The 24,718-nt window shown below is 49.0% G+C and overlaps 1 protein-coding gene across 4 annotated transcripts in view; it reads right to left on the bottom strand.

Moving 5' to 3' along the window:
* The window catches only part of RUSC1 (RUN and SH3 domain containing 1), a 123,873-nt gene that overhangs the window by 23,143 nt on the left and 76,012 nt on the right, over positions 1 to 24,718 (bottom strand). For 2 of the 4 annotated variants that reach the window (XM_075331081.1, XM_075331082.1), the window contains exon 3: positions 24,152 to 24,481. The exons of 1 other annotated variant lie outside the window; for it this stretch is intronic. In XM_075331081.1, coding sequence (XP_075187196.1) covers positions 24,152 to 24,481 — 330 coding nt within the window. The remainder of the gene's footprint in view (positions 1 to 24,151; positions 24,482 to 24,718) is intronic. One more of the 4 variants, XM_075331083.1, reaches the window with a different exon arrangement.

Genomic DNA, 24,718 nt, shown 5'->3' on the forward strand with positions numbered 1-24,718 from the left:
AATGACAGGAGAGAATTGGCCCCTAAACAATGATAGGAGAGAGAAGACAAATATATGACAAGGGAGAGGAGACCCCTATATAATGGCAGGAGAGAGGAGGCCCCTATATAATGGCAGGTGAGAGGAGGCCCCTATATAATGACAGGGGAGAGGAGACCCATATATAATGACAGGACACATGAGACCAATATATAATGACAGGGGAGAGGAGACCCCTATATAATGACAGGACACATGAGACCCCTATATAATGACAGGACACATGAGAACCATATATAATGACAGGACACATGAGACCCCTATATAATGACAGGACACATGAAACCCCTATATAATGACAGGGGAGAGGAGACCCCTATATAATGACAGGGGAGAGGAGACCCCTATATAATGACAGGACACATGAGACCCCTATATAATGACAGGGGAGAGGAGACCCCTATATAATGACAGGACACATGAGAGCACTATATAATGACAGGACACATGAGAGCACTATATAATGACAGGACACATGAGACCCCTATATAATGACAGGGGAGAGGAGATCCCTATATAATGACAGGACACATGAGACCACTATATAATGACAGGGGAGAGGAGACCCCTATATAATGACAGGGGAGAGGAGACCCCTATATAATGACAGGATACATGAGAGCACTATATAATGACAGGACACATGAGACCCCTATATAATGACAGGGGAGAGGAGACCCCTATATAATGACAGGACACATGAGAGCACTATATAATGACAGGACACATGAGAGCACTATATAATGACAGGACACATGAGACCCCTATATAATGACAGGGGAGAGGAGATCCCTATATAATGACAGGACACATGAGACCACTATATAATGACAGGGGAGAGGAGACCCCTATATAATGACAGGGGAGAGGAGACCCCTATATAATGACAGGACACATGAGAGCACTATATAATGACAGGACACATGAGACCCCTATATAATGACAGGGGAGAGGAGACCCCTATATAATGACAGGACACATGAGAGCACTATATAATGACAGGACACATGAGAGCACTATATAATGACAGCGGAGAGGAGATCCCCATATAATGACAGGACACATGAGACCCCCTATATAATGACAGGACACATGATTCCCCTATATAATGACAGGACACATGAAACCCCTATATAATGACAGGGGAGAGGAGACCCCTATATAATGACAGGGGAGAGGAGACCCCTATATAATGACAGGACACATGAGACCCCTATATAATGACAGGGGAGAGGAGACCCCTATATAATGACAGGACACATGAGAGCACTATATAATGACAGGACACATGAGAGCACTATATAATGACAGGACACATGAGACCCCTATATAATGACAGGGGAGAGGAGATCCCTATATAATGACAGGACACATGAGACCACTATATAATGACAGGGGAGAGGAGACCCCTATATAATGACAGGGGAGAGGAGACCCCTATATAATGACAGGACACATGAGAGCACTATATAATGACAGGACACATGAGACCCCTATATAATGACAGGGGAGAGGAGACCCCTATATAATGACAGGACACATGAGAGCACTATATAATGACAGGACACATGAGAGCACTATATAATGACAGGACACATGAGACCCCTATATAATGACAGGGGAGAGGAGATCCCTATATAATGACAGGACACATGAGACCACTATATAATGACAGGGGAGAGGAGACCCCTATATAATGACAGGGGAGAGGAGACCCCTATATAATGACAGGACACATGAGAGCACTATATAATGACAGGACACATGAGACCCCTATATAATGACAGGGGAGAGGAGACCCCTATATAATGACAGGACACATGAGAGCACTATATAATGACAGGACACATGAGAGCACTATATAATGACAGCGGAGAGGAGATCCCCATATAATGACAGGACACATGAGACCCCCTATATAATGACAGGACACATGATTCCCCTATATAATGACAGGACACATGAAACCACTATATAATGACAGGGGAGAGGATATCCCTATATAATGACAGGGGAGAGGAGACCACTATATGACAGGAGAGGAGACCTCTATATAATGGCAGGAGAGGAGGCCCCTATATAATGGCAGGAAACATGAGACCACTATATAATGACAGGGGAGAGGAGACCCCTATATAACGACAGGGCACATGAGACCCCTATATAATGACAGGACACATGAGACCCCTATATAATGACAGGACACATGAGACCACTATATAATGACAGGACACATGAAACCACTATATAATGACAGGGGAGAGGATATCCCTATATAATGACAGGGGAGAGGAGACCACTATATGACAGGAGAGGAGACCTCTATATAATGGCAGGAGAGGAGGCCCCTATATAATGGCAGGAAACATGAGACCACTATATAATGACAGGGGAGAGGAGACCCCTATATAACGACAGGGCACATGAGACCCCTATATAATGACAGGACACATGAGACCCCTATATAATGACAGGACACATGAGACCACTATATAATGACAGGGGAGAGGAGACCCCTATATAATGACAGGACACATGAGAGCACTATATAATGACAGAACACATGAGACCCCTATATAATGACAGGGGAGAGGAGACCCCTATATAATGACAGGAGAGGAGACCCCTATGTAATGGCAGGAGAGAGGAGGCCCTTATATAATGGCAGGAAACATGAGACCCCTATATAATGACAGGACACATGAGACCCCTATATAATGACAGGACACATGAGACCCCTATATAATGACAGGACACATGAGACCCCTATATAATGACAGGACACATGAGACCCGTATATAATGACAGGACACATGAGACCACTATATAATGAGAGGGGAGAGGAGACCCCTATATAATGACAGGGGAGAGGAGGCCCCTATATAATGACAGGTGAGAGGAGGCCCCTATATAATGAAAGGGGAGAGGAGACCCCTATATAATGACAGGACACATGAGACCCCTATATAATGACAGGACACATGAGACCCGTATATAATGACAGGACACATGAGACCAATATATAATGACAGGGGAGAGGAGACCCCCTATATAATGATAGGAGAGGAGACCCCTATATAATGATAGGAGAGGAGACCCCTATATAATCACAGGAGAGAGGAGACAACTATATGACAAGGGAGAGGAGACCCCTATATAATGACAGGAGAGAGGAAACCACTATATGACAGGAGAGGAGACCACTATATGACGGGAGAGGAGGCCCCTATATAATGTCAGGAGAGAGGAGGCCCCTATATAATGGCAGGAGAGAGGAGACCCCTATATAATGACAGGACACATGAGACCACTATATAATGACAGGGGAGAGGAGACCCCTATATAATGACAGGACACATGAGACCACTATATAATGACAGGGGAGAGGAGACCCCTATATAATGACAGGACACATGAGACCACTATATAATGACAGGGGACAGGAGACCCCTATATAATGACAGGGGAGAGGAGACCCCTATATAATGGTAGGAGGAGACCCCCTATATAATGAAAGGAGAGAGGAGACCACTATATGACAAGAGAGGAGACCACTATATAATGGCAGGAAACATGAGACCACTATATAATGACAGGGGACAGGAGACCCCTATATAATGACAGGAAAGAGGAGACCACTATATGACAGGAGACCCCTATATAATGGCAGGAGAGAGGAGGCCCCTATATAATGACAGGAAACATGAGACCCCTATATAATGACAGGACACATGAGACCCCTATATAATGGCAGGACATTTTAGACCACTATATAATGAAAGGACACATGAGACCCCTATATAATGACAGGACACATGAGACCACTATATAATGAAAGGGGAGATGAGACCCCTATATAATGAGAGGAGAGGAGACCCCCTATATAATGACAGGAGAGAGGAGACCACTATATAATGGCAGGAAACATGAGACCATTATATAATGACAGGGAAGAGGAGACCCCTATATAATGACAGGACACATGAGACCACTATATAATGACAGGGGAGAGGAGATCCTTATATAATGACAGGAGAGAGGAGACCCCTATATAATGACAGGAGAGGAGACCCCTATGTAATGGCAGGAGAGAGGAGGCCCCTATATAATGGCAGGAAACATGAGACCCCTATATAATGACAGGACACATGAGACCACTATATAATGACAGGGAAGAGGAGACCCCTATATAATGACAGGACACATGAGACCACTATATAATGACAGGGAGAGGAGATCCCTATATAATGACAGGAGAGAAGAGACCCCTATATAATGACAGGAGAGGAGACCCCTATGTAATGGCAGGAGAGAGGAGGCCCCTATATAATGGCAGGAAACATGAGACCCCTATATGACAGGACACATGAGACCACTATATAATGACAGGGGAGAGGAGATCCCCATATAATGACAGGACACATGAGACCCCCTATATAATGACAGGACACATGAGGCCCCTATATAATGACAGGACACATGAAACCACTATATAATGACAGGGGAGAGGAGATCCCTATATAATGACAGGGGAGAGGAGACCACTATATGACAGGAGAGGAGACCCCTATATAATGGCAGGAGAGGAGGCCCCTATATAATGGCAGGGAACATGAGACCACTATATAATGACAGGGGAGAGGAGACCCCTATATAATGACAGGACACATGAGACCCCTATATAATGACAGGACACATGAGACCCGTATATAATGACAGGACACATGAGACCACTATATAATGACAGGGGAGAGGAGACCCCTATATAATGACAGGACACATGAGAGCACTATATAATGACAGGACACATGAGACCCCTATATAATGACAGGGGAGAGGAGACCCCTATATAATGACAGGACACATGAGAGCACTATATAATGACAGGACACATGAGACCCCTATATAATGACAGGACACATGAGACCACTATATAATGACAGGGGAGAGGAGACCCCTATATAATGACAGGACACATGAGAGCACTATATAATGACAGGACACATGAGACCCCTATATAATGACAGGACACATGAGACCCCTATATAATGACAGGACACATGAGACCACTATATAATGACAGGACACATGAGACCACTATATAATGACAGGACACATGAGACCCCTATATAATGACAGGGGAGAGGACATCCCTATATAATGACAGGACACATGAGGCCACTATATAATGAGAGGGGAGAGGAGACCCCTATATAATGACAGGGGAGAGGAGGCCCCTATATAATGACAGGTGAGAGGAGGCCCCTATATAATGAAAGGGGAGAGGAGACCCCTATATAATGACAGGACACATGAGACCCCTATATAATGACAGGACACATGAGACCCGTATATAATGACAGGATACATGAGACCAATATATAATGACAGGGGAGAGGAGACCCCCTATATAATGATAGGAGAGGAGACCCCTATATAATGATAGGAGAGGAGACCCCTATATAATCACAGGAGAGAGGAGACAACTATATGACAAGGGAGAGGAGACCCCTATATAATGACAGGAGAGAGGAAACCACTATATGACAGGAGAGGAGACCACTATATGACGGGAGAGGAGGCCCCTATATAATGTCAGGAGAGAGGAGGCCCCTATATAATGGCAGGAGAGAGGAGACCCCTATATAATGACAGGACACATGAGACCACTATATAATGACAGGGGAGAGGAGACCCCTATATAATGACAGGACACATGAGACCACTATATAATGACAGGGGAGAGGAGACCCCTATATAATGACAGGACACATGAGACCACTATATAATGACAGGGGACAGGAGACCCCTATATAATGACAGGGGAGAGGAGACCCCTATATAATGGTAGGAGGAGACCCCCTATATAATGAAAGGAGAGAGGAGACCACTATATGACAAGAGAGGAGACCACTATATAATGGCAGGAAACATGAGACCACTATATAATGACAGGGGAGAGGAGACCCCTATATAATGACAGGAAAGAGGAGACCACTATATGACAGGAGACCCCTATATAATGGCAGGAGAGAGGAGGCCCCTATATAATGACAGGAAACATGAGACCCCTATATAATGACAGGACACATGAGACCCCTATATAATGGCAGGACATTTTAGACCACTATATAATGAAAGGACACATGAGACCCCTATATAATGACAGGACACATGAGACCACTATATAATGAAAGGGGAGATGAGACCCCTATATAATGAGAGGAGAGGAGACCCCCTATATGATGACAGGAGAGAGGAGACCACTATATAATGGCAGGAAACATGAGACCATTATATAATGACAGGGAAGAGGAGACCCCTATATAATGACAGGACACATGAGACCACTATATAATGACAGGGGAGAGGAGATCCTTATATAATGACAGGAGAGAGGAGACCCCTATATAATGACAGGAGAGGAGACCCCTATGTAATGGCAGGAGAGAGGAGGCCCCTATATAATGGCAGGAAACATGAGACCCCTATATAATGACAGGACACATGAGACCACTATATAATGACAGGGAAGAGGAGACCCCTATATAATGACAGGACACATGAGACCACTATATAATGACAGGGAGAGGAGATCCCTATATAATGACAGGAGAGAAGAGACCCCTATATAATGACAGGAGAGGAGACCCCTATGTAATGGCAGGAGAGAGGAGGCCCCTATATAATGGCAGGAAACATGAGACCCCTATATGACAGGACACATGAGACCACTATATAATGACAGGGGAGAGGAGATCCCCATATAATGACAGGACACATGAGACCCCCTATATAATGACAGGACACATGAGGCCCCTATATAATGACAGGACACATGAAACCACTATATAATGACAGGGGAGAGGAGATCCCTATATAATGACAGGGGAGAGGAGACCACTATATGACAGGAGAGGAGACCCCTATATAATGGCAGGAGAGGAGGCCCCTATATAATGGCAGGGAACATGAGACCACTATATAATGACAGGGGAGAGGAGACCCCTATATAATGACAGGACACATGAGACCCCTATATAATGACAGGACACATGAGACCCGTATATAATGACAGGACACATGAGACCACTATATAATGACAGGGGAGAGGAGACCCCTATATAATGACAGGACACATGAGAGCACTATATAATGACAGGACACATGAGACCACTATATAATGACAGGGGAGAGGAGACCCCTATATAATGACAGGGGAGAGGAGACCCCTATATAATGACAGGACACATGAGACCCCTATATAATGACAGGACACATGAGACCACTATATAATGACAGGGGAGAGGAGACCCCTATATAATGACAGGACACATGAGACCCCTATATAATGACAGGACACATGAGACCCGTATATAATGACAGGACACATGAGACCACTATATAATGACAGGGGAGAGGAGACCCCTATATAATGACAGGACACATGAGACCCCTATATAATGACAGGGGAGATGAGACCCCTATATAATGACAGGACACATGAGAGCACTATATAATAACAGGACACATGAGACCCCTATATAATGACAGGACACATGAGACCACTATATAATGACATGACACATGAGACCCCTATATAATGACAGGGGAGAGGAGACCCCTATATAATGACAGGACACATGAGAGCACTATATAATGACAGGACACATGAGACCCCTATATAATGACAGGACACATGAGACCACTATATAATGACAGGACACATGAGACCCCTATATAATGACAGGAGACATGAGACCCCTATATAATGACAGGACACATGCGACCACTATATAACGACAGGACACATGAGACCCCTATATAATGACAGGACACATGAGACCACTATATAATGACAGGACACATGAGACCCCTATATAATGACAGGGGAGAGGAGATCCCTATATAATGACAGGACACATGAGGCCACTATATAATGACAGGACACATGAGACCACTATATAATGACAGGACACATGAGACCACTATATAATGACAGGGGAGAGGAGACCCCTATATAATGACAGGACACATGAGAGCACTATGTAATGACAGGACACATGAGACCCCTATATAATGACAGGACACATGAGACCCCTATATAATGACAGGACACATGAGACCCCTATATAATGACAGGACACATGAGACCACTATATAATGACAGGACACATGAGACCCCTATATAGTGACAGGACACATGAGACCCCTATATAATGACAGGACACATGAGACCCCTATATAATGACAGGACACATGAGACCCCTATATAATGACAGGACACATGAGAGCACTATATAATGACAGGACACATGAGACCCCTATATAATGACAGGACACATGAGACCACTATATAATGACAGGAGAGAGGAGACCCCTATATAATGACAGGACACATGAGAGCACTATATAATGACAGGACACATGAGACCCCTATATAATGACAGGACACATGAGACCCCTATATAATGACAGGACACATGAGACCACTATATAATGACAGGACACATGAGACCACTATATAATGACAGGACACATGAGACCCCTATATAATGACAGGGGAGAGGACATCCCTATATAATGACAGGACACATGAGGCCACTATATAATGACAGGACACATGAGACCACTATATAATGACAGGACACATGAGACCCCTATATAATGACAGGACACATGAGACCACTATATAATGACAGGGTAGAGGAGACCCCTATATAATGACAGGGGAGAGGAGACCCCTATATAATGACAGGACACATGAGACCCCTATATAATGACAGGACACATGAGACCACTATATAATGACAGGGGAGAGGAGACCCCTATATAATGACAGGACACATGAGACCCCTATATAATGACAGGACACATGAGACCCGTATATAATGACAGGACACATGAGACCACTATATAATGACAGGGGAGAGGAGACCCCTATATAATGACAGGACACATGAGACCCCTATATAATGACAGGGGAGATGAGACCCCTATATAATGACAGGACACATGAGAGCACTATATAATAACAGGACACATGAGACCCCTATATAATGACAGGACACATGAGACCACTATATAATGACATGACACATGAGACCCCTATATAATGACAGGGGAGAGGAGACCCCTATATAATGACAGGACACATGAGAGCACTATATAATGACAGGACACATGAGACCCCTATATAATGACAGGACACATGAGACCACTATATAATGACAGGACACATGAGACCCCTATATAATGACAGGAGACATGAGACCCCTATATAATGACAGGACACATGCGACCACTATATAACGACAGGACACATGAGACCCCTATATAATGACAGGACACATGAGACCACTATATAATGACAGGACACATGAGACCCCTATATAATGACAGGGGAGAGGAGATCCCTATATAATGACAGGACACATGAGGCCACTATATAATGACAGGACACATGAGACCACTATATAATGACAGGACACATGAGACCACTATATAATGACAGGGGAGAGGAGACCCCTATATAATGACAGGACACATGAGAGCACTATGTAATGACAGGACACATGAGACCCCTATATAATGACAGGACACATGAGACCCCTATATAATGACAGGACACATGAGACCACTATATAATGACAGGACACATGAGACCCCTATATAGTGACAGGACACATGAGACCCCTATATAATGACAGGACACATGAGACCCCTATATAATGACAGGACACATGAGACCCCTATATAATGACAGGACACATGAGAGCCCTATATAATGACAGGGGAGAGGAGATCCCTATATAATGACAGGGGAGAGGAGACCCCTATATAATGACAGGACACATGAGACCCCTATATAATGACATGGGAGAGGAGACCCCTATATAATGACAGGACACATGAGACCCCTATATAATGACAGGACACATGAGACCCCTATATAGTGACAGGACACATGAGACCCCTATATAATGACAGGACACATGAGAGCACTATATAATGACAGGGGAGAGGAGACCCCTATATAATGACAGGACACATGAGACCCCTATATAATGACAGGACACATGAGACCCCTATATAATGACAGGACACATGAGACCCCTATATAATGACAGGACACATGAGAGCACTATATAATGACAGGACACATGAGAGCACTATATAATGACAGGGGAGAGGAGATCCCTATATAATGACAGGGGAGAGGAGACCCCTATATAATGACAGGACACATGAGACCCCTATATGACAGGGGAGAGGAGACCCCTATATAATGACAGGGGAGAGGAGACCCCTATATAGTGACAGGACACATGAGACCCCTATATAATGACAGGACACATGAGACCCCTATATAATGACAGGACACATGAGAGCACTATATGACAGGACACATGAGACCCCTATATGACAGGGGAGAGGAGACCCCTATATAATGACAGGGGAGAGGAGACCCCTATATAGTGACAGGACACATGAGACCCCTATATAATGACAGGACACATGAGACCCCTATATAATGACAGGACACATGAGAGCACTATATGACAGGACACATGAGACCCCTATATAATGACAGGACACATGAGAGCACTATATGACAGGACACATGAGACCCCTATATAATGACAGGACACATGAGACCCCTATATAGTGACAGGACACATGAGAGCACTATATAATGACAGGGGAGAGGAGACCCCTATATAATAGGGGTTCAGGGTCCCTGTATTATAATTTACATATTAGGGACCCTCGTATTGGGGGCAGCACTTGTGTTCTTGCTGCCGCAGCTACACCATTCCCAAAAAAGCAGGACAGTGGGGGTTATTTATACCCTTTTTACGATGACGGTAAAGGGGGTCACTGGGTCCGCGGCTCCACCCGCTTTATATAGTGAGGGGCTGTGGTCACGTGTTGGGGCGGGGCCCGGCACTGTCACTCACCCTCTGCGGTCCGCAGACCCGCTAATACCACTTCGAGTTTTGATTGGTAGAGACGTGTCACGTGACATATCAACCAATCACAGTTACTTCCTGCTACAGTTCCGGTAATAGACACGCGATAACATGCTCACTGTTCCCGCCAAAAGGCGCGAGACGTGAATTAGTGGGGGAGGGGGGAAAATACAGGAAAGCAGGAGCCAAGGTGGGAAAAGCGAGATAAGGAGAAGGAGGGGCTGAGAGACGTGATATACAGGGGGAGGAGCGAGATACGGAGGTGATATGGGGGGTGGGGGAACGTGTCAGTGAGGGGAGATGATACAGCTGGGGGGTAACGAGGGAGGTACAGGAGGGGGAGAGGTGAGGAGAGGGATACGGAGAGGAGGGATACGGAGGTGAGGAACGGGATACAGAGCGAGGGGAGGGGAGGAATACGGAGGAGAGGGATACAGAGGGGAGGAGAAGAGGGATACGGAGGTGAGGAGAGGGATACAGAGGGGAGGAAGAGGGAAACGGAGGTGAGAGGGAGGGATACAGACTACAGAGGGGGTGAGGAGAGGGATACAGAGGGAAGTGAGGAGAGGGATGCAGAGGGGGGGTGAAGAGAGGGATGCAGAGGGGGGGTGAAGAGAGGGATGCAGAGGGGGGGTGAGGAGAGAGATACAGAGGGAGGTGAGGAGAGGGATACAGAAGAAGGAGAGGGATACGGAGGTGAGGAGAGGGATATGGAGGTGAGGGGAGGAATACGAAGGAGAGGGAGGTGAGGAGCGGGATACAGAGGGGAGGAGGAGAAGGATACGGAGATGAGAGGGATGTGAGGACAGGGATACGGAGGGGAGGAGGAGAGGGATACGGAGGTGAGGAGAGGGATACAGAGGGAGGTGAGGTGAGGGATACAGAGTGAGGTGAGGAGAAGGATACAGAGCGAGGTGAGGAAGGGATACAGAAGGAGAGGAATACGGAGGTGAGGAGAGGGATACAGAGGGGAGGAGGAGAGGGATACAGAGGGAGGAGAGGAATACGGAGGTGAGGAGAGGGCTTCAGAGGGAGGTGAGGAGAGTGATACAGAGGGAGGTGAGAGGGATACAGAGGGGGTGAGGAGAGGGATACAGAGGGAGGTGAGGAGAGGAATACAGAGGGGAGGAGGAGAGGGATACGGAGGTGAGGAGAGGGATACAGAAGGGGTGAGGAGAGGGATACAGAGGGGAGGAGGAGAGGGATACGGAGGTGAGGAGAGGGATACAGAAGGGGTGAGGAGAGGGATACAGAGGGAGGTGAGGAGAGGAATACAGAGGGGAGGAGGAGAGGGATACGGAGGTGAGGAGAGGGATACAGAAGGGGTGAGGAGAGGGATACAGAGGGAAGTGAGGAGAGGGATACGGAGGTGAGGTGAGGGATACAGAGGAGAGAGATACAGAAGAAGGTGAGGAGAGGGATACGGAGGGGGGTCAGGAGAGGGATACAGAGGGGGGTGAGGAGAGGGATACAGATGAGAGGGATACAGAAGAAGGTGAGGAGGGGGGTGAGGAGAGGGATACGGAGGTGAAGAGGGATACAGAGGGAGGTGAGGAGAAGGATACAGAAGGGGTGAGGGGAGGGATAGAGTAGGGTTGAGGAGAGCTATACAGAGGGAGGTGAGGAGATGAATACAGAGAGAGGTGAGTTGAGGGAAATGGAGGTGAGGAGATGGATACAGAAGAAGGTAAGGAGAGGGATACAGAGGGGGTGAAAAGAGGGATACAGAGGGGGGTGAGGGGAGGGATATAGAGGTGAGGAGAGGGATACAGAGTGGGGTGAGGAGAGGGATACGGAGGTGAGGAGAGGGATACAGAGGGTGAGGAGAGGAAGGTGAGGAGAGGGATACAGGGAGGTGAGGAGAGGGATACAGAAAAAGGTGCGGAGAGGGATACAGAGGGAGGTGAGGTGAGGGATACAGAGGGAGGTGAGGAGAAGGATACAGAGCGAGGTGAGGAAGGGATACAGAAGGAGAGGAATACGGAGGTGAGGAGAGGGATACAGAGGGGAGGAGGAGAGGGATACAGAGGGAGGAGAGGAATACGGAGGTGAGGAGAGGGCTTCAGAGGGAGGTGAGGAGAGGGATACAGAGGGAGGTGAGAGGGATACAGAGGGAAGTGAGGAGAGGGATACAGAGGGGGTGAAGAGAGGGATGCAGAGGGGGGGTGAGGAGAGAGATACAGAGGGAGGTGAGGAGAGGGATACAGAAGAAGGTGAGGGATACAGAGGGAGGAGAGGGATACGGAGGTGAGGAGAGGGATATGGAGGTGAGGAGAGGGATAAAGAGCGAGGGGAGGAATACGAAGGAGAGGGAGGTGAGGAGCGGGATACAGAGGGGAGGAGGAGAAGGATATGGAGATGAGGAGAGGGATGTGAGGACAGGGATACAGAGGTGAGGAGAGGGATACAGAGGGGAGGAGGAGAGGGATACGGAGGTGAGGAGAGGGATACAGAAGGGGTGAGGAGAGGGATACAGAGGGAGGTGAGGTGAGGGATACAGAGTGAGGTGAGGAGAAGGATACAGAGCGAGGTGAGGAAGGGATACAGAAGGAGAGGAATACGGAGGTGAGGAGAGGGCTTCAGAGGGAGGTGAGGAGAGTGATACAGAGGGAGGTGAGAGGGATACAGAGGGGGTGAGGAGAGGGATACAGAGGGAGGTGAGAGGGATACAGAGGGAGGTGAGAGGGATACAGAGGGGGTGAGGAGAGGGATACAGAGGGAGGTGAGGAGAGGAATACAGAGGGGAGGAGGAGAGGGATACGGAGGTGAGGAGAGGGATACAGAAGGGGTGAGGAGAGGAATACAGAGGGGAGGAGGAGAGGGATACGGAGGTGAGGAGAGGGATACAGAAGGGGTGAGGAGAGGGATACAGAGGGAAGTGAGGAGAGGGATACGGAGGTGAGGTGAGGGATGGTGAGGAGAGGGATACGGAGGGGGGTGAGGAGAGGGATACAGAGGGAGGTGAGGTGAGGGATACAGATGAGAGGGATACAGAAGAAGGTGAGGAGAGGGATACAGAGGGGGGTGAGGAGAAGGATACAGAAGGGGTGAGAGGAGGGGTGAGGAGAGCTATACAGAGGGAGGTGAGGAGATGAATACAGAGAGAGGTGAGTTGAGGGAAATGGAGGTGAGGAGATGGATACAGAAGAAGGTAAGGAGAGGGATACAGAGGGGGTGAAAAGAGGGATACAGAGGGGGGTGAGGGGAGGGATATAGAGGTGAGGAGAGGGATACAGAGTGGGGTGAGGAGAGGGATACAGAGGGTGAGGAGAGGGATACAGAGGGTGAGGAGAGGGATACAGGGAGGTGCGGAGAGGGATACAGAAAAAGGTGCGGAGAGGGATACAGAGGGAGGTGAGGTGAGGGATACAGAGGGAGGTGAGGAGAAGGATACAGAGCGAGGTGAGGAAGGGATACAGAAGGAGAGGAATACGGAGGTGAGGAGAGGGATACAGAGGGAGGAGAGGAATACGGAGGTGAGGAGAGGGCTTCAGAGGGAGGTGAGGAGAGGGATACAGAGGGAGGTGAGAGGGATACAGAGGGGGTGAGGAGAGGGATACAGAGGGAGGTGAGGAGAGGAATACAGAGGGGAGGAGGAGAGGGATACGGAGGTGAGGAGAGGGATACAGAAGGGGTGAGGAGAGGGATACAGAGGGAAGTGAGGAGAGGGATACGGAGGTGAGGGATACAGAGGAGAGAGATACAGAAGAAGGTGAGGAGAGGGATACGGAGGGGGGTGAGGAGAGGGATACAGAGGGGGTGAGGAGAGGGATACAGAGGGAGGTGAGGTGAGGGATACAGATGAGAGGGATACAGAAGAAGATGAGGAGAGGGATACAGAGGGGGGTGAGGAGAGGGATACGGAGGTGAAGAGAGGGATACAGAGGGAGGTGAGGAGAAGGATACAGAAGGGGTTAGGGGAGGGATAGAGGAGGGGTGAGGAGAGCTATACAGAGGGAGGTGAGGAGATGAATACAGAGAGAGGTGAGTTGAGGGAAATGGAGGTGAGGAGATGGATACAGAAGAAGGTAAGGAGAGGGATACAGAGGGGGTGAGGAGAGGGATACAGAGTGGGGTGAGGAGAGGGATAAAGAGGGGGTGAGGAGAGGGATACAGAGGGTGAGGAGAGGAAGGTGAGGAGAGGGATACAGAAGAAGGTGCGGAGAGGGATACAGGGAGGGGATGAGAGAGATACAGAGGAAGGTGAGGAGAGGGATACGGGGGGTGAGGAGAGGGATACAGGGGGGGTGAGGAGAAGGATACAGAGGGAGGGGAGGGATACGGAGGTGAGGAGAGGGATACATAGGGAGGTGAGGAGACGGATACAGAGGGGGGTTGAGGAGAGGGATACAGAGGGGGGGTTGTGGAGAGGGATACAGAGAGGGGTGAGGAGAGGGATACAGAGGGAAGTCAGGTGAGGGATACAGAGGAGAGGGATACAGAGGGAGGTGAGGAGAAGGATACAGAGCGAGGTGAGGAAGGGATGCAGAGGGAGGAGAGGAATATGGAGGTGAGGAGAGGGATACGGAGGTGAGGAGAGGGATACAGAGGGGGTGAGGAGAAGGATACAGAGGGAAGTGAGGCGATTGATACAGAGGGAGGTGAGGCGAGGGATACACAGGGAGGTGAGGCGACGGATACGGAGGTGAGGAGAGGGATACAGGGGGTGAGGAGAGGGATACAGAGGGAGGTGAGGGATACAGAAGAAGGTGGGGAGAGGGATACAGAGGGAGGGGATGAGAGAGATGGAGGAGAGGGATACAGAGGGGAGGAGGAGAGGGATACAGAGGGGAGGAGAGGGATATGGAGGTGAGGAGAGGGATACAGAGGGGGTGAGGAGAGGGATACAGAGGGAAGTGAGGAGAGGGATACAGAGGGGATGAGGAGAGGGATACAGAGGGAGGTGAGTCGAGGGATACAGAGGGAAGTGAGCAGAGGGATACAGAGGGGTTGAGGAGAGGGATACAGAGGGAGGTGAGGCGAGGGATACAGGAGGTGAGGAGAGGGATACAGAGGGAGGTGAGGAGAGGGAGGTAAGGAGAAGGATACAAAGGGAGGTGAGGAGAGGGATACGGGGGGTGAGGAGAGGGATACAGGGGGGGTGAGGAGAGGGATACAGAGGGAAGAGAGGAATACGGAGGTGAGGTGAGGAGAGGGATACAAAGGGATCTGAGGAGAGGAATACAGAGGGGGTGAGGAGAGGGATACAGAGAGAGGTGAGAGGGATACAGAGGGAGGGGAGGGATATGGAAGTGAGGAGAGGGATACATAGGGAGGTGAGAGGGATACAGAGGGGGGGTGAGGAGAGGGATACAAAGGGGGGGTGAGGAGAGGGATACAGAGGGGAGTTGAGAGGGATACATAGGGGGGGTGAGGAGAGGGATACAGAGGGAGGTGAGGGATACAGAAGAAGGCACGGAGAGGGATACAGAGGGAGGGAAAGAGAGATACAGAGGGAGGGATACGGGGAGTGAGGAGAGGGATACAGGGGGGGGTGAGGAAAGGAATACGGAGGTGAGGAGAGGGATACAAAGGGAGCTGAGGAGAGGAATACAGAGGGGGTGAGGAGAGGGATGCAGAGAGAGGTGAGAGGGATACAGAGGGGGTGATGAGAGGGATACAGAGGTGGGGAGGGGAGGGATACGGAGGTGAGGAGAGGGATACATAGGGAGGTGAGGAGAGGGATACAGAGGGGGGGTGAGGAGAGGGATACAGAGGGAGGGGAGGAGAGGGATATGGAGGTGAAGAGAGGGATGCAGAGGGGGGGTGAGAAGAGGGATACAGAGTGAGGTGAGCGATACAGAGGAGAGGGATACAGAGCGAGGTGAGGAAGGGATACAGAGGTAGGAGAGGAATACGGAGGTGAAGAGAGGGATACAGAGGGGAGGGGGAGAGGGATACGGAGGTGAGGAGAGGGATATAGAGGGAAGTGAGGAGAGGGATACAGAGTGGGGTGAGGAGAGGGATACAGAGTGGGGTGAGAAAACAGATACAGAGAGGAATGAGGAGAGAGATACAGCAGGGGGTAAGAAGAGAGACATCGGGTGGTGTAACTATAGAGGGACTGAGGGGGTGAGGATAGAGATACAGAGGGAAGTTAAAACAGATACAGAGGTGTTAAGGAGAGAGAATAAAGAGAGGGGTGAGGAGAGCATTACTGATGAGGGTGAGGAGATATGCAGAGAGGTTTGAGGAAAGAGAAAAAAATGCGGGTGAGGAGAGTGATACAGACGGGGCGAGGCGACGGATACCATGGGGGGTGAGGAGACGTATACCATGGGGGGGTGAGGAGAGAGATATAGGAAGATGAGGAGGGAGAAATGAGTGTGAGGAGAGAGATACAGTGGGGTTGAGAAGAGTGATACAGAGGGGGGGTGAGGATAGATACAAAGGGGGATGAGGAGAGATACTGAAGGGGGTGAGGAGAAACATACTGAGAGGGGTGAGGAGAGGGATACGGAGGGGGGTGAGGAGAGAGATACAGAGTGGGGTGAGGCGAGAGATACAGAGTGGGGTGAGGAGAGAGTTACAGAGTGGGATGAGGAGAGAGATACAGAGTGGGATGAGGAGAGAGATACAGAGTGGGATGAGGAGAGAGATACAGAGTGGGGTGAGGAGAGAGATACAGAGGGGGGGTGAGGATAGATACAAAGGGGGATGAGGAGAGATACTGAAGGGGGTGAGGAGAAACATACTGAGAGGGGTGAGGAGAGGGATACGGAGGGGGGTGAGGCGAGAGATACAGAGTGCGGTGAGGCGAGAGATACAGAGTGCGGTGAGGCGAGAGATACAGAGTGGGGTGAGGAGAGAGTTACAGAGTGGGATGAGGAGAGAGATACAGAGTGGGATGAGGAGAGAGATACAGAGTGGGATGAGGAGAGAGATACAGAGTGGGATGAGGAGAGAGATACAGAGTGCGGTGAGGCGAGAGATACAGAGTGGGGTGAGGAGAGAGTTACAGAGTGGGATGAGGAGAGAGATACAGAGTGGGGTGAGGAGAGAGATACAGAGGGCGGGTGAGGATAGATACAAAGGGGGATGAGGAGAGATACTGAAGGGGGTGAGGAGAAACATACTGAGAGGGGTGTGGAGAGGGATACGGAGGGGGGTGAGAAGAGAAGATACAGAGAGCGATGAGATATACAGAGGGGGTGAAGAGAGGATACGAAGGGGATGAGGAGAGAGATACAGAGGGGGTGTAAGGAGAGAGATACAGAGGGGGTGTAAGGAGAGAGATACTGAGGTTGTGAGGAGAGAGGACGCAGAGAGGGGCGAGGAGAGGTGATACAGAGGGGGTGAGGAGAGATACAGAGGGCGTTAAAAGAGGGATACAGAGGTGGGTGAGAAGAGGGATACAGAGGGGAGTGAGAAGAGGGATACAGAGGGGGATGAGAAGAGGGATACAGACGGGGTGAGGAGAGGAATACAGAGGGGGGTGAGAAGAGGGATACAGAGGGGGGTGAGAAGAGGGATACAGAGGGGGGTGAGAAGAGGGATACAGAGGGGGGTGAGAAGAGGGATACAGAGGGGGGTGAGAAGAGGGATACAGACGGGGTGAGAAGAGGGATACAGAGGGGGGTGAGAAGAGCGATACAGAGGGGGTGAAAAGAGATATAGAGGGGCTAAGGAGAGAGATTGAGAAGAGAGGATACAGATGGGGAAGACGAGGGAGATACAGAGGGGAGTAAACAGAGGCAGTAAAGAGATACATAGGGGAATAAGAAGAGAGACACAGAGGACTGAGAAGACAGATACAGAGAGGTGTGAGGAGAGATACAGAGGGGTGTAAGGAGAGATACAGATGGGGTAAGGAGAGAGATACAGACGGGGGTAAGGGGAGAGATATATAGGGGGGTGAGATGAGTGATACAGAAAGGTGAAGAGAGAGATGTAGAGGGGGATGTAAGAAGACTGGATACAGAGGGGGTGAGGAGAAAGATTCAGAGGCAGGTGAGGAGAGGGATACAGAGTGAGTGTAAGGAGAGAGGAAACTGGGGTGAGGAGAGATACAGAGTGTGGTGAGAGGAGGGATAAAGAGGCGATTGAGGAAAGGGAAACTATTTGAGAGCGATAAAGAGAGGGGGTGAGGTGAGAGATACAGAGAGGGTGAGGAGAAAGATCCAGAGAGGAAAGAGGATGCAAAGGTGGGTGAGGAGAGAGATACAAAGGAGGTGAGTAAAGAGATACACGGGGGTGAGAGGAGAGATATACAGTGAGTTAAGGGGAGAGGATACAGAGGGGGAAGAGGAAAGCCAGAGCAGACATACAGAGCAGGGTGAGAAGAGACACACAAAGGTGATTGAGAGAATAAATACAAAGAGAGTGAAAAGAGATACAGAAGGTGAGAGCAGGCGCTTAGAGGGCGAGAACAGACCCACTGGGGGAGGGGTGAGAGGAGAGATACAGAGGGGGCTAGTAGAAACACACAGAGGAGGGTGAAATGAGAGATACAGAGGGGGTGAGCAGAGTGATACATAGGGAGTGAGGGGCGTAAGAGGGGGTTAAGAGAGATGAAGAGGAGGCAAGAAGAGACTTAGCGGGTGAGGCTAGACACAGTGGGATTCGTAGAGACATATGGGGGGGTGACGAAACAAAGAAAGGTGTTTGAGAGGAGAGAGATTTAGAGGGGGTGAGGAGAGACGGGGTGAGGAGAGGGATGAGAAAAAAGATACAGAAGGCGTTAGAAAGGACTAAAGCTGGTGTCACACACAGCGACAACGACAACGACGTCGCTGCTACGTCACCATTTTCTGTGACGTTGCAGCGACGTCCCGTCGCTGTCGCTGTGTGTGACATCCAGCAACGACCTGGCCCCTGCTGTGAGGTCGCCGGTCGTTGCTGAATGTCCAGCTTCATTTTTTGGTCGTCACTCTCCCGCTGTGACACACACATCGCTGTGTGTGACAGCGAGAGAGCGACGAAATGAAGCGAGCAGGAGCCGGCACTGGCAGCTGCGGTAAGCTGTAACCAGCGTAAACATCGGGTAACCAAGGGAAGTCCTTTCCCTGGTTACCCGATGTTTACGCTGGTTACCAGCCTCCGCTCTTGCTGCCAGTGCCGGCTCCTGCACTGTGACATGTGGCTGCAGTATGCATCGGGTAATTAACCCGATGTATACTGTAGCAAAGAGAGCAAGGAGCCAGCGCTAAGCAGTGCGCGCGGCTCCCTGCTCTCTGCACTGTGACATGTAGCTGCAGCACACATCGGGTTAATTAACCCGATGTGTACTGTACCTAGGAGAGCAAGGAGCCAGCGCTAAGCGCGGCTCCCTGCTCTCTGAACATGTAGCACAGCGACGTTATGATCGCTGCTTCTGCTGTGTTTGACAGCTAAGCAGCGATCATAACAGCGACTAACAAGGTCGCTGTTACGTCACCGAAAATGGTGACGTAACAGCGACGTCGTTGTCGCTGTCGTTTAGTGTGAACCCAGCTTTAGGTGATAGGATAGATAGAGGGGTCGAGAAGAGCCACAGTGATAGGGTTTGAGGACAGCTACAGAGGGGTGAGATTAGAGATACAGTGGAAGTGAAGAGATACATACAGAGGATGAGGGAAGAGACACAGAGAAGGATGAGTGGGGAGATTCATAGGAAGATGAGGGGAGAGATACAGAGGAGGATGGGAGTAAAGATACAGATGAGAGTAAAGATACAGAGGAGGATGAGTGAAGAGATTCATAGGAAAATGAAGGGAGAGATACAGAGGAGGATGGGGAGAGAGATACAGAAGAGGATGAATGGAGAGATTCATAGGAGGATGAATGGAGAGATTCATAGGAAGATGAGGGGAGAGATACAGAGGAGGATGAGTGAAGAGATTCATAGGAAGATGAAGGGAGAGATACAGAGGAGGATGGGGAGAGAGATACAGAAGAGGATGAATGGAGAGATTCATAGGAGGATGAATGGAGAGATTCATAGGAAGATGAGGGGAGAGATACAGAGGAGGATGAGTGAAGAGATTCATAGGAAGATGAAGGGAGAGATACAGAGGAGGATGGGGAGAGAGATACAGAAGAGGATGAATGGAGAGATTCATAGGAGGATGAATGGAGAGATTCATAGGAGGATGAGGGGAGAGATACAGAGGAGGATGAGTGAAGAGATTCATAGGAAGATGAAGGGAGAGATACAGAGGAGGATGGGGAGAGAGATACAGAAGAGGATGAATGGAGAGATTCATAGGAGGATGAATGGAGAGATTCATAGGAGGATGAATGGAGAGATTCATAGGAGGATGAATGGAGAGATTCATAGGAAGATGAGGGGAGAGATACAGAAGAGGATGAATGGAGAGATTCACAGGAGGATGAATGGAGAGATTCATAGGAAGATGAGGGGAGAGATACAGAGGAGGATGGGGTGAAGAAACAGATGAGGATGGGAATAAAGATACAGATGAGGATGAGGGTAAAGATACAGGAGTATGAGGGGAGAGATTCATAGGAAGATGAGAGGGAGATACAGAGGAGGATGAGGGGAGAGATACAGAAGAGGATGGGGATAAAGATACAGATGACGATGGAGGTAAAGATACAGATGAGGATGAGGGTAAAAATACAGAGGAAGATGAGGGGAGAGCTACAGAGGAGGAGTAGAGAGATTCATATGAAGATGAGGGGAGAGGTACAGAGGAGGATGAGTGGTGAGGTTCATATGAAGATGAGGGGAGAGATACAGAGGAAGATGGGGGTAAAGATACAGAGTAAGATGGGGGTAAAGATACAGAGGATGGGGGTAAAGACACAGATGAGGATGAGGGTAAAGATACAGAGGAGGATGGGGGTGAAGATACACATAAGGATGGGGGGAGACATTCATAGGAAGATGAGGGGAGAGATACAGAGGAGGATGGGGGTAAAGATACAGAGGAGGGTGGGGGTAAAGACACAGATTAGGATGAGGGTAAAGATACAGATGAGGATGAGGGTAAAGATACAGAGGAGGATGAGGGGAGAGATACAGCGGAGGATGGGGCTAAAGATACAGATGGGGGTAAAGATACAGATGAGGGTAAAGATACAGAGGAGGATGAATGTTGAGATTCATAGGAAGATGAGGGGAGAGATACAGAGGAGGATGGGGGTAAAGATACAGAGGAGGGTGGGCGTAAAGATACAGATGAGGGTAAAGATACAGAGGAGGATGAGAGGAGAGATACAGAGGAGAATGAGTGGAGAGATACAGAGGAGGATGGGGGTAAAAATACAGATGAGGATGAGGATGGGGTAAAGATACAGATGTGGATGGGGTAAAGATACAGATGTGGATGGGGTAAAGATACAGATGAGGATGGGAGTAAAGATACAGATGTGGATGAGGGTAAAGATACAGAGAAGGATGAGGGGAGAGATACAGAGGAGGGAGAATGAGTAGAGAGATTCATAGGAAGATGAGGGGTGAGATACAGAGGAATATCGGGGGTAAAGATAAAGAGGAGGATGGGGGTAAAGATACAGGAGGATGAGGGGAGAGATTCATAGGAAAATGAGGGGAGAGATACAGAGGAGGATGAGTGGAGAGATTCATAGGAAGATGGGGGGAGAGATACAGAGGAGGATGGGGATAAAGATACAGGTGAGGATGAGGGTAAAGATACAGAGCAGAATGAGGGGAGAGATACAGATGAGGATGAGGGTAAAGATACAGAGGATAATGAGGGGAGAGATACAGAGGAGGATGAGGGTAAAGATACAGAGGATAATGAGGGGAGAGATACAGAGGAGGATGAGGGTAAAGATACAGAGGATAATGAGGGGAGAGATACAGAGGAGGATGAGGGTAAAGATACAGAGGATAATGAGGGTAGAGATACAGAGGAGGATGAGGGTAGAGATACAGAGGAGGATGAGGGTAAAGATACAGAGGAGGATGAGCGTAAAGATACAGAGGAGGATGAGGGGAGAGATACAGAGGAGGAGGAGGATGAGTGGAGAGATTCATAAGAAGATGAGGGGAGAGATACAGAAGAGGATGTGGGTAAAGATATAGTGGAGGATGAGGGGAGAGATTCATAGGAAGATGAGGGGAGAGATATAGAGGAGGATGAGGGTAAAGATACAGATGAGGATGAGGGTAAAGATACAGATGAGGATGAGGGTAAAGATACAGAGCAGAATGAGGGGAGAGATACAGATGATGCGGGCAAAGATACAGAGGAGGATGAGGGTAAAGATACAGAGGAGGATGAGGGGAGAGATACAGAGGAGGAGTATGAGTGGAGAGATTCATAAGAAGATGAGGGGAGAGATACAGAGGAGGATGAGGGTAAAGATACAGAGGAGGATGAGGGGAGAGAGTCATAGGAAGATGAGGTGAGAGATACAGAGGGGGTTAGGAATGATATAGGTGACATGATAGCTACAGAGGGGTCTAGAAGAGACACACTGATGGGGTGAGTGTAGAGACAGAAGGAGAGAGGGGTAATAGGAGAGACACAGGTGGGTGAAGGAGATACATACGAAGGATGAAGGGAGAGACACAGGAGGATGAGGGTAAAGATACAGAGGCGGATGAGGGGACTAATACAGGGGAAGATGAGGGGAGAGCCACAGAGGGGTAAGGGTACAACACCTGATCTACAAAGGGGTAGGGGTGTGAGGGGGGGGTTAGACTGTGTCATTGATCAGCGATCACTAACCGGCAGCCAATGACATGGAATGAAGAAATGTTATGTGATAGGACCAGCATACCTCCGAGACCGTCTCTTGCCTTATGTGTCCCAGCGAGCAGTCCGGGCCCATAGGGAAGGCCTCCTCCGAGTCCCGTCGATAAGCCACTAACGACTGGTGACTCCCAGGGTTAGAGCCTTCTCTATAGCAGTCCCAACCCTTTGGAACAATCTACCCCTAGAGCTCCGTATTGCCCCTACCCTACTGGCATTCCGTTAAGACTTACATATGTCGGCAGGCCTGGGACTGTTAGTGTTGACTACGGCTAATAATTTATAAAATTTGGTATAAATAGAGTATGTTTGTTGGGTTTTTAATGTTTTTTAAGGTTAATTGATTTTATGTATAATGTTTCTATTTGTTTAAAACTTTGTATTTTGTATTTATATGTTGTGAGCCGCTCTGCGTCTTTGGAGAGGGGCGGCATACAAGTTTGACAAATAAATAATAAATAAAAGGTGCATAACCTGTGTTGTGGTGGTCTGTCTTCACCTGGCACCAGGCTTCCTGGCCTCTTGTCACTCGGATGAAGGTACGTTTCCTTGGAAACATTGGTGATAGCAGGACGGCTGCATCTGGAGTGTCTATCAGTGGGAGCAACGCCCGGCGAGGAGGAGAGGAGGCCCCCACAGGGGAGAGACGGGGTGGTAAGCCAGAGTACCATGGCAGCTGGGCAGGGCCACAAGTATGGGGATAATCAGGGCCAAAGCTGTGCCGTGACTTCAGGGAGTATGGGTAGGGGGGCCACAGATTACAGACTGGGAGGAGAAGTTGAGAAGAAGCAGAGGTCGCAGCAGCTGCAGCACCAGGATGGGCAGATGGTGACGTCACATGGTTGTGTCATATATGGATGTCATAGCAGAAGACATGGAATGCACAGAAGCCACATATCATCCCAGACATGATACAAACACATGGTGTCAGCAGGGGGTTACATAAAGCAGAGGCAGGTGCGAATCCCAAGGGTGGTGGCAGCAAAGCGGGAGAAGAGATGGAAGGGCGGTTAGTGCCAACACAAAAATGGAGCAGTATAC

This window comes from Anomaloglossus baeobatrachus, chromosome 12, assembly GCF_048569485.1.
Source record: "Anomaloglossus baeobatrachus isolate aAnoBae1 chromosome 12, aAnoBae1.hap1, whole genome shotgun sequence".
In the NCBI taxonomy this organism is placed as follows: Eukaryota; Metazoa; Chordata; class Amphibia; order Anura; family Aromobatidae; genus Anomaloglossus; species Anomaloglossus baeobatrachus.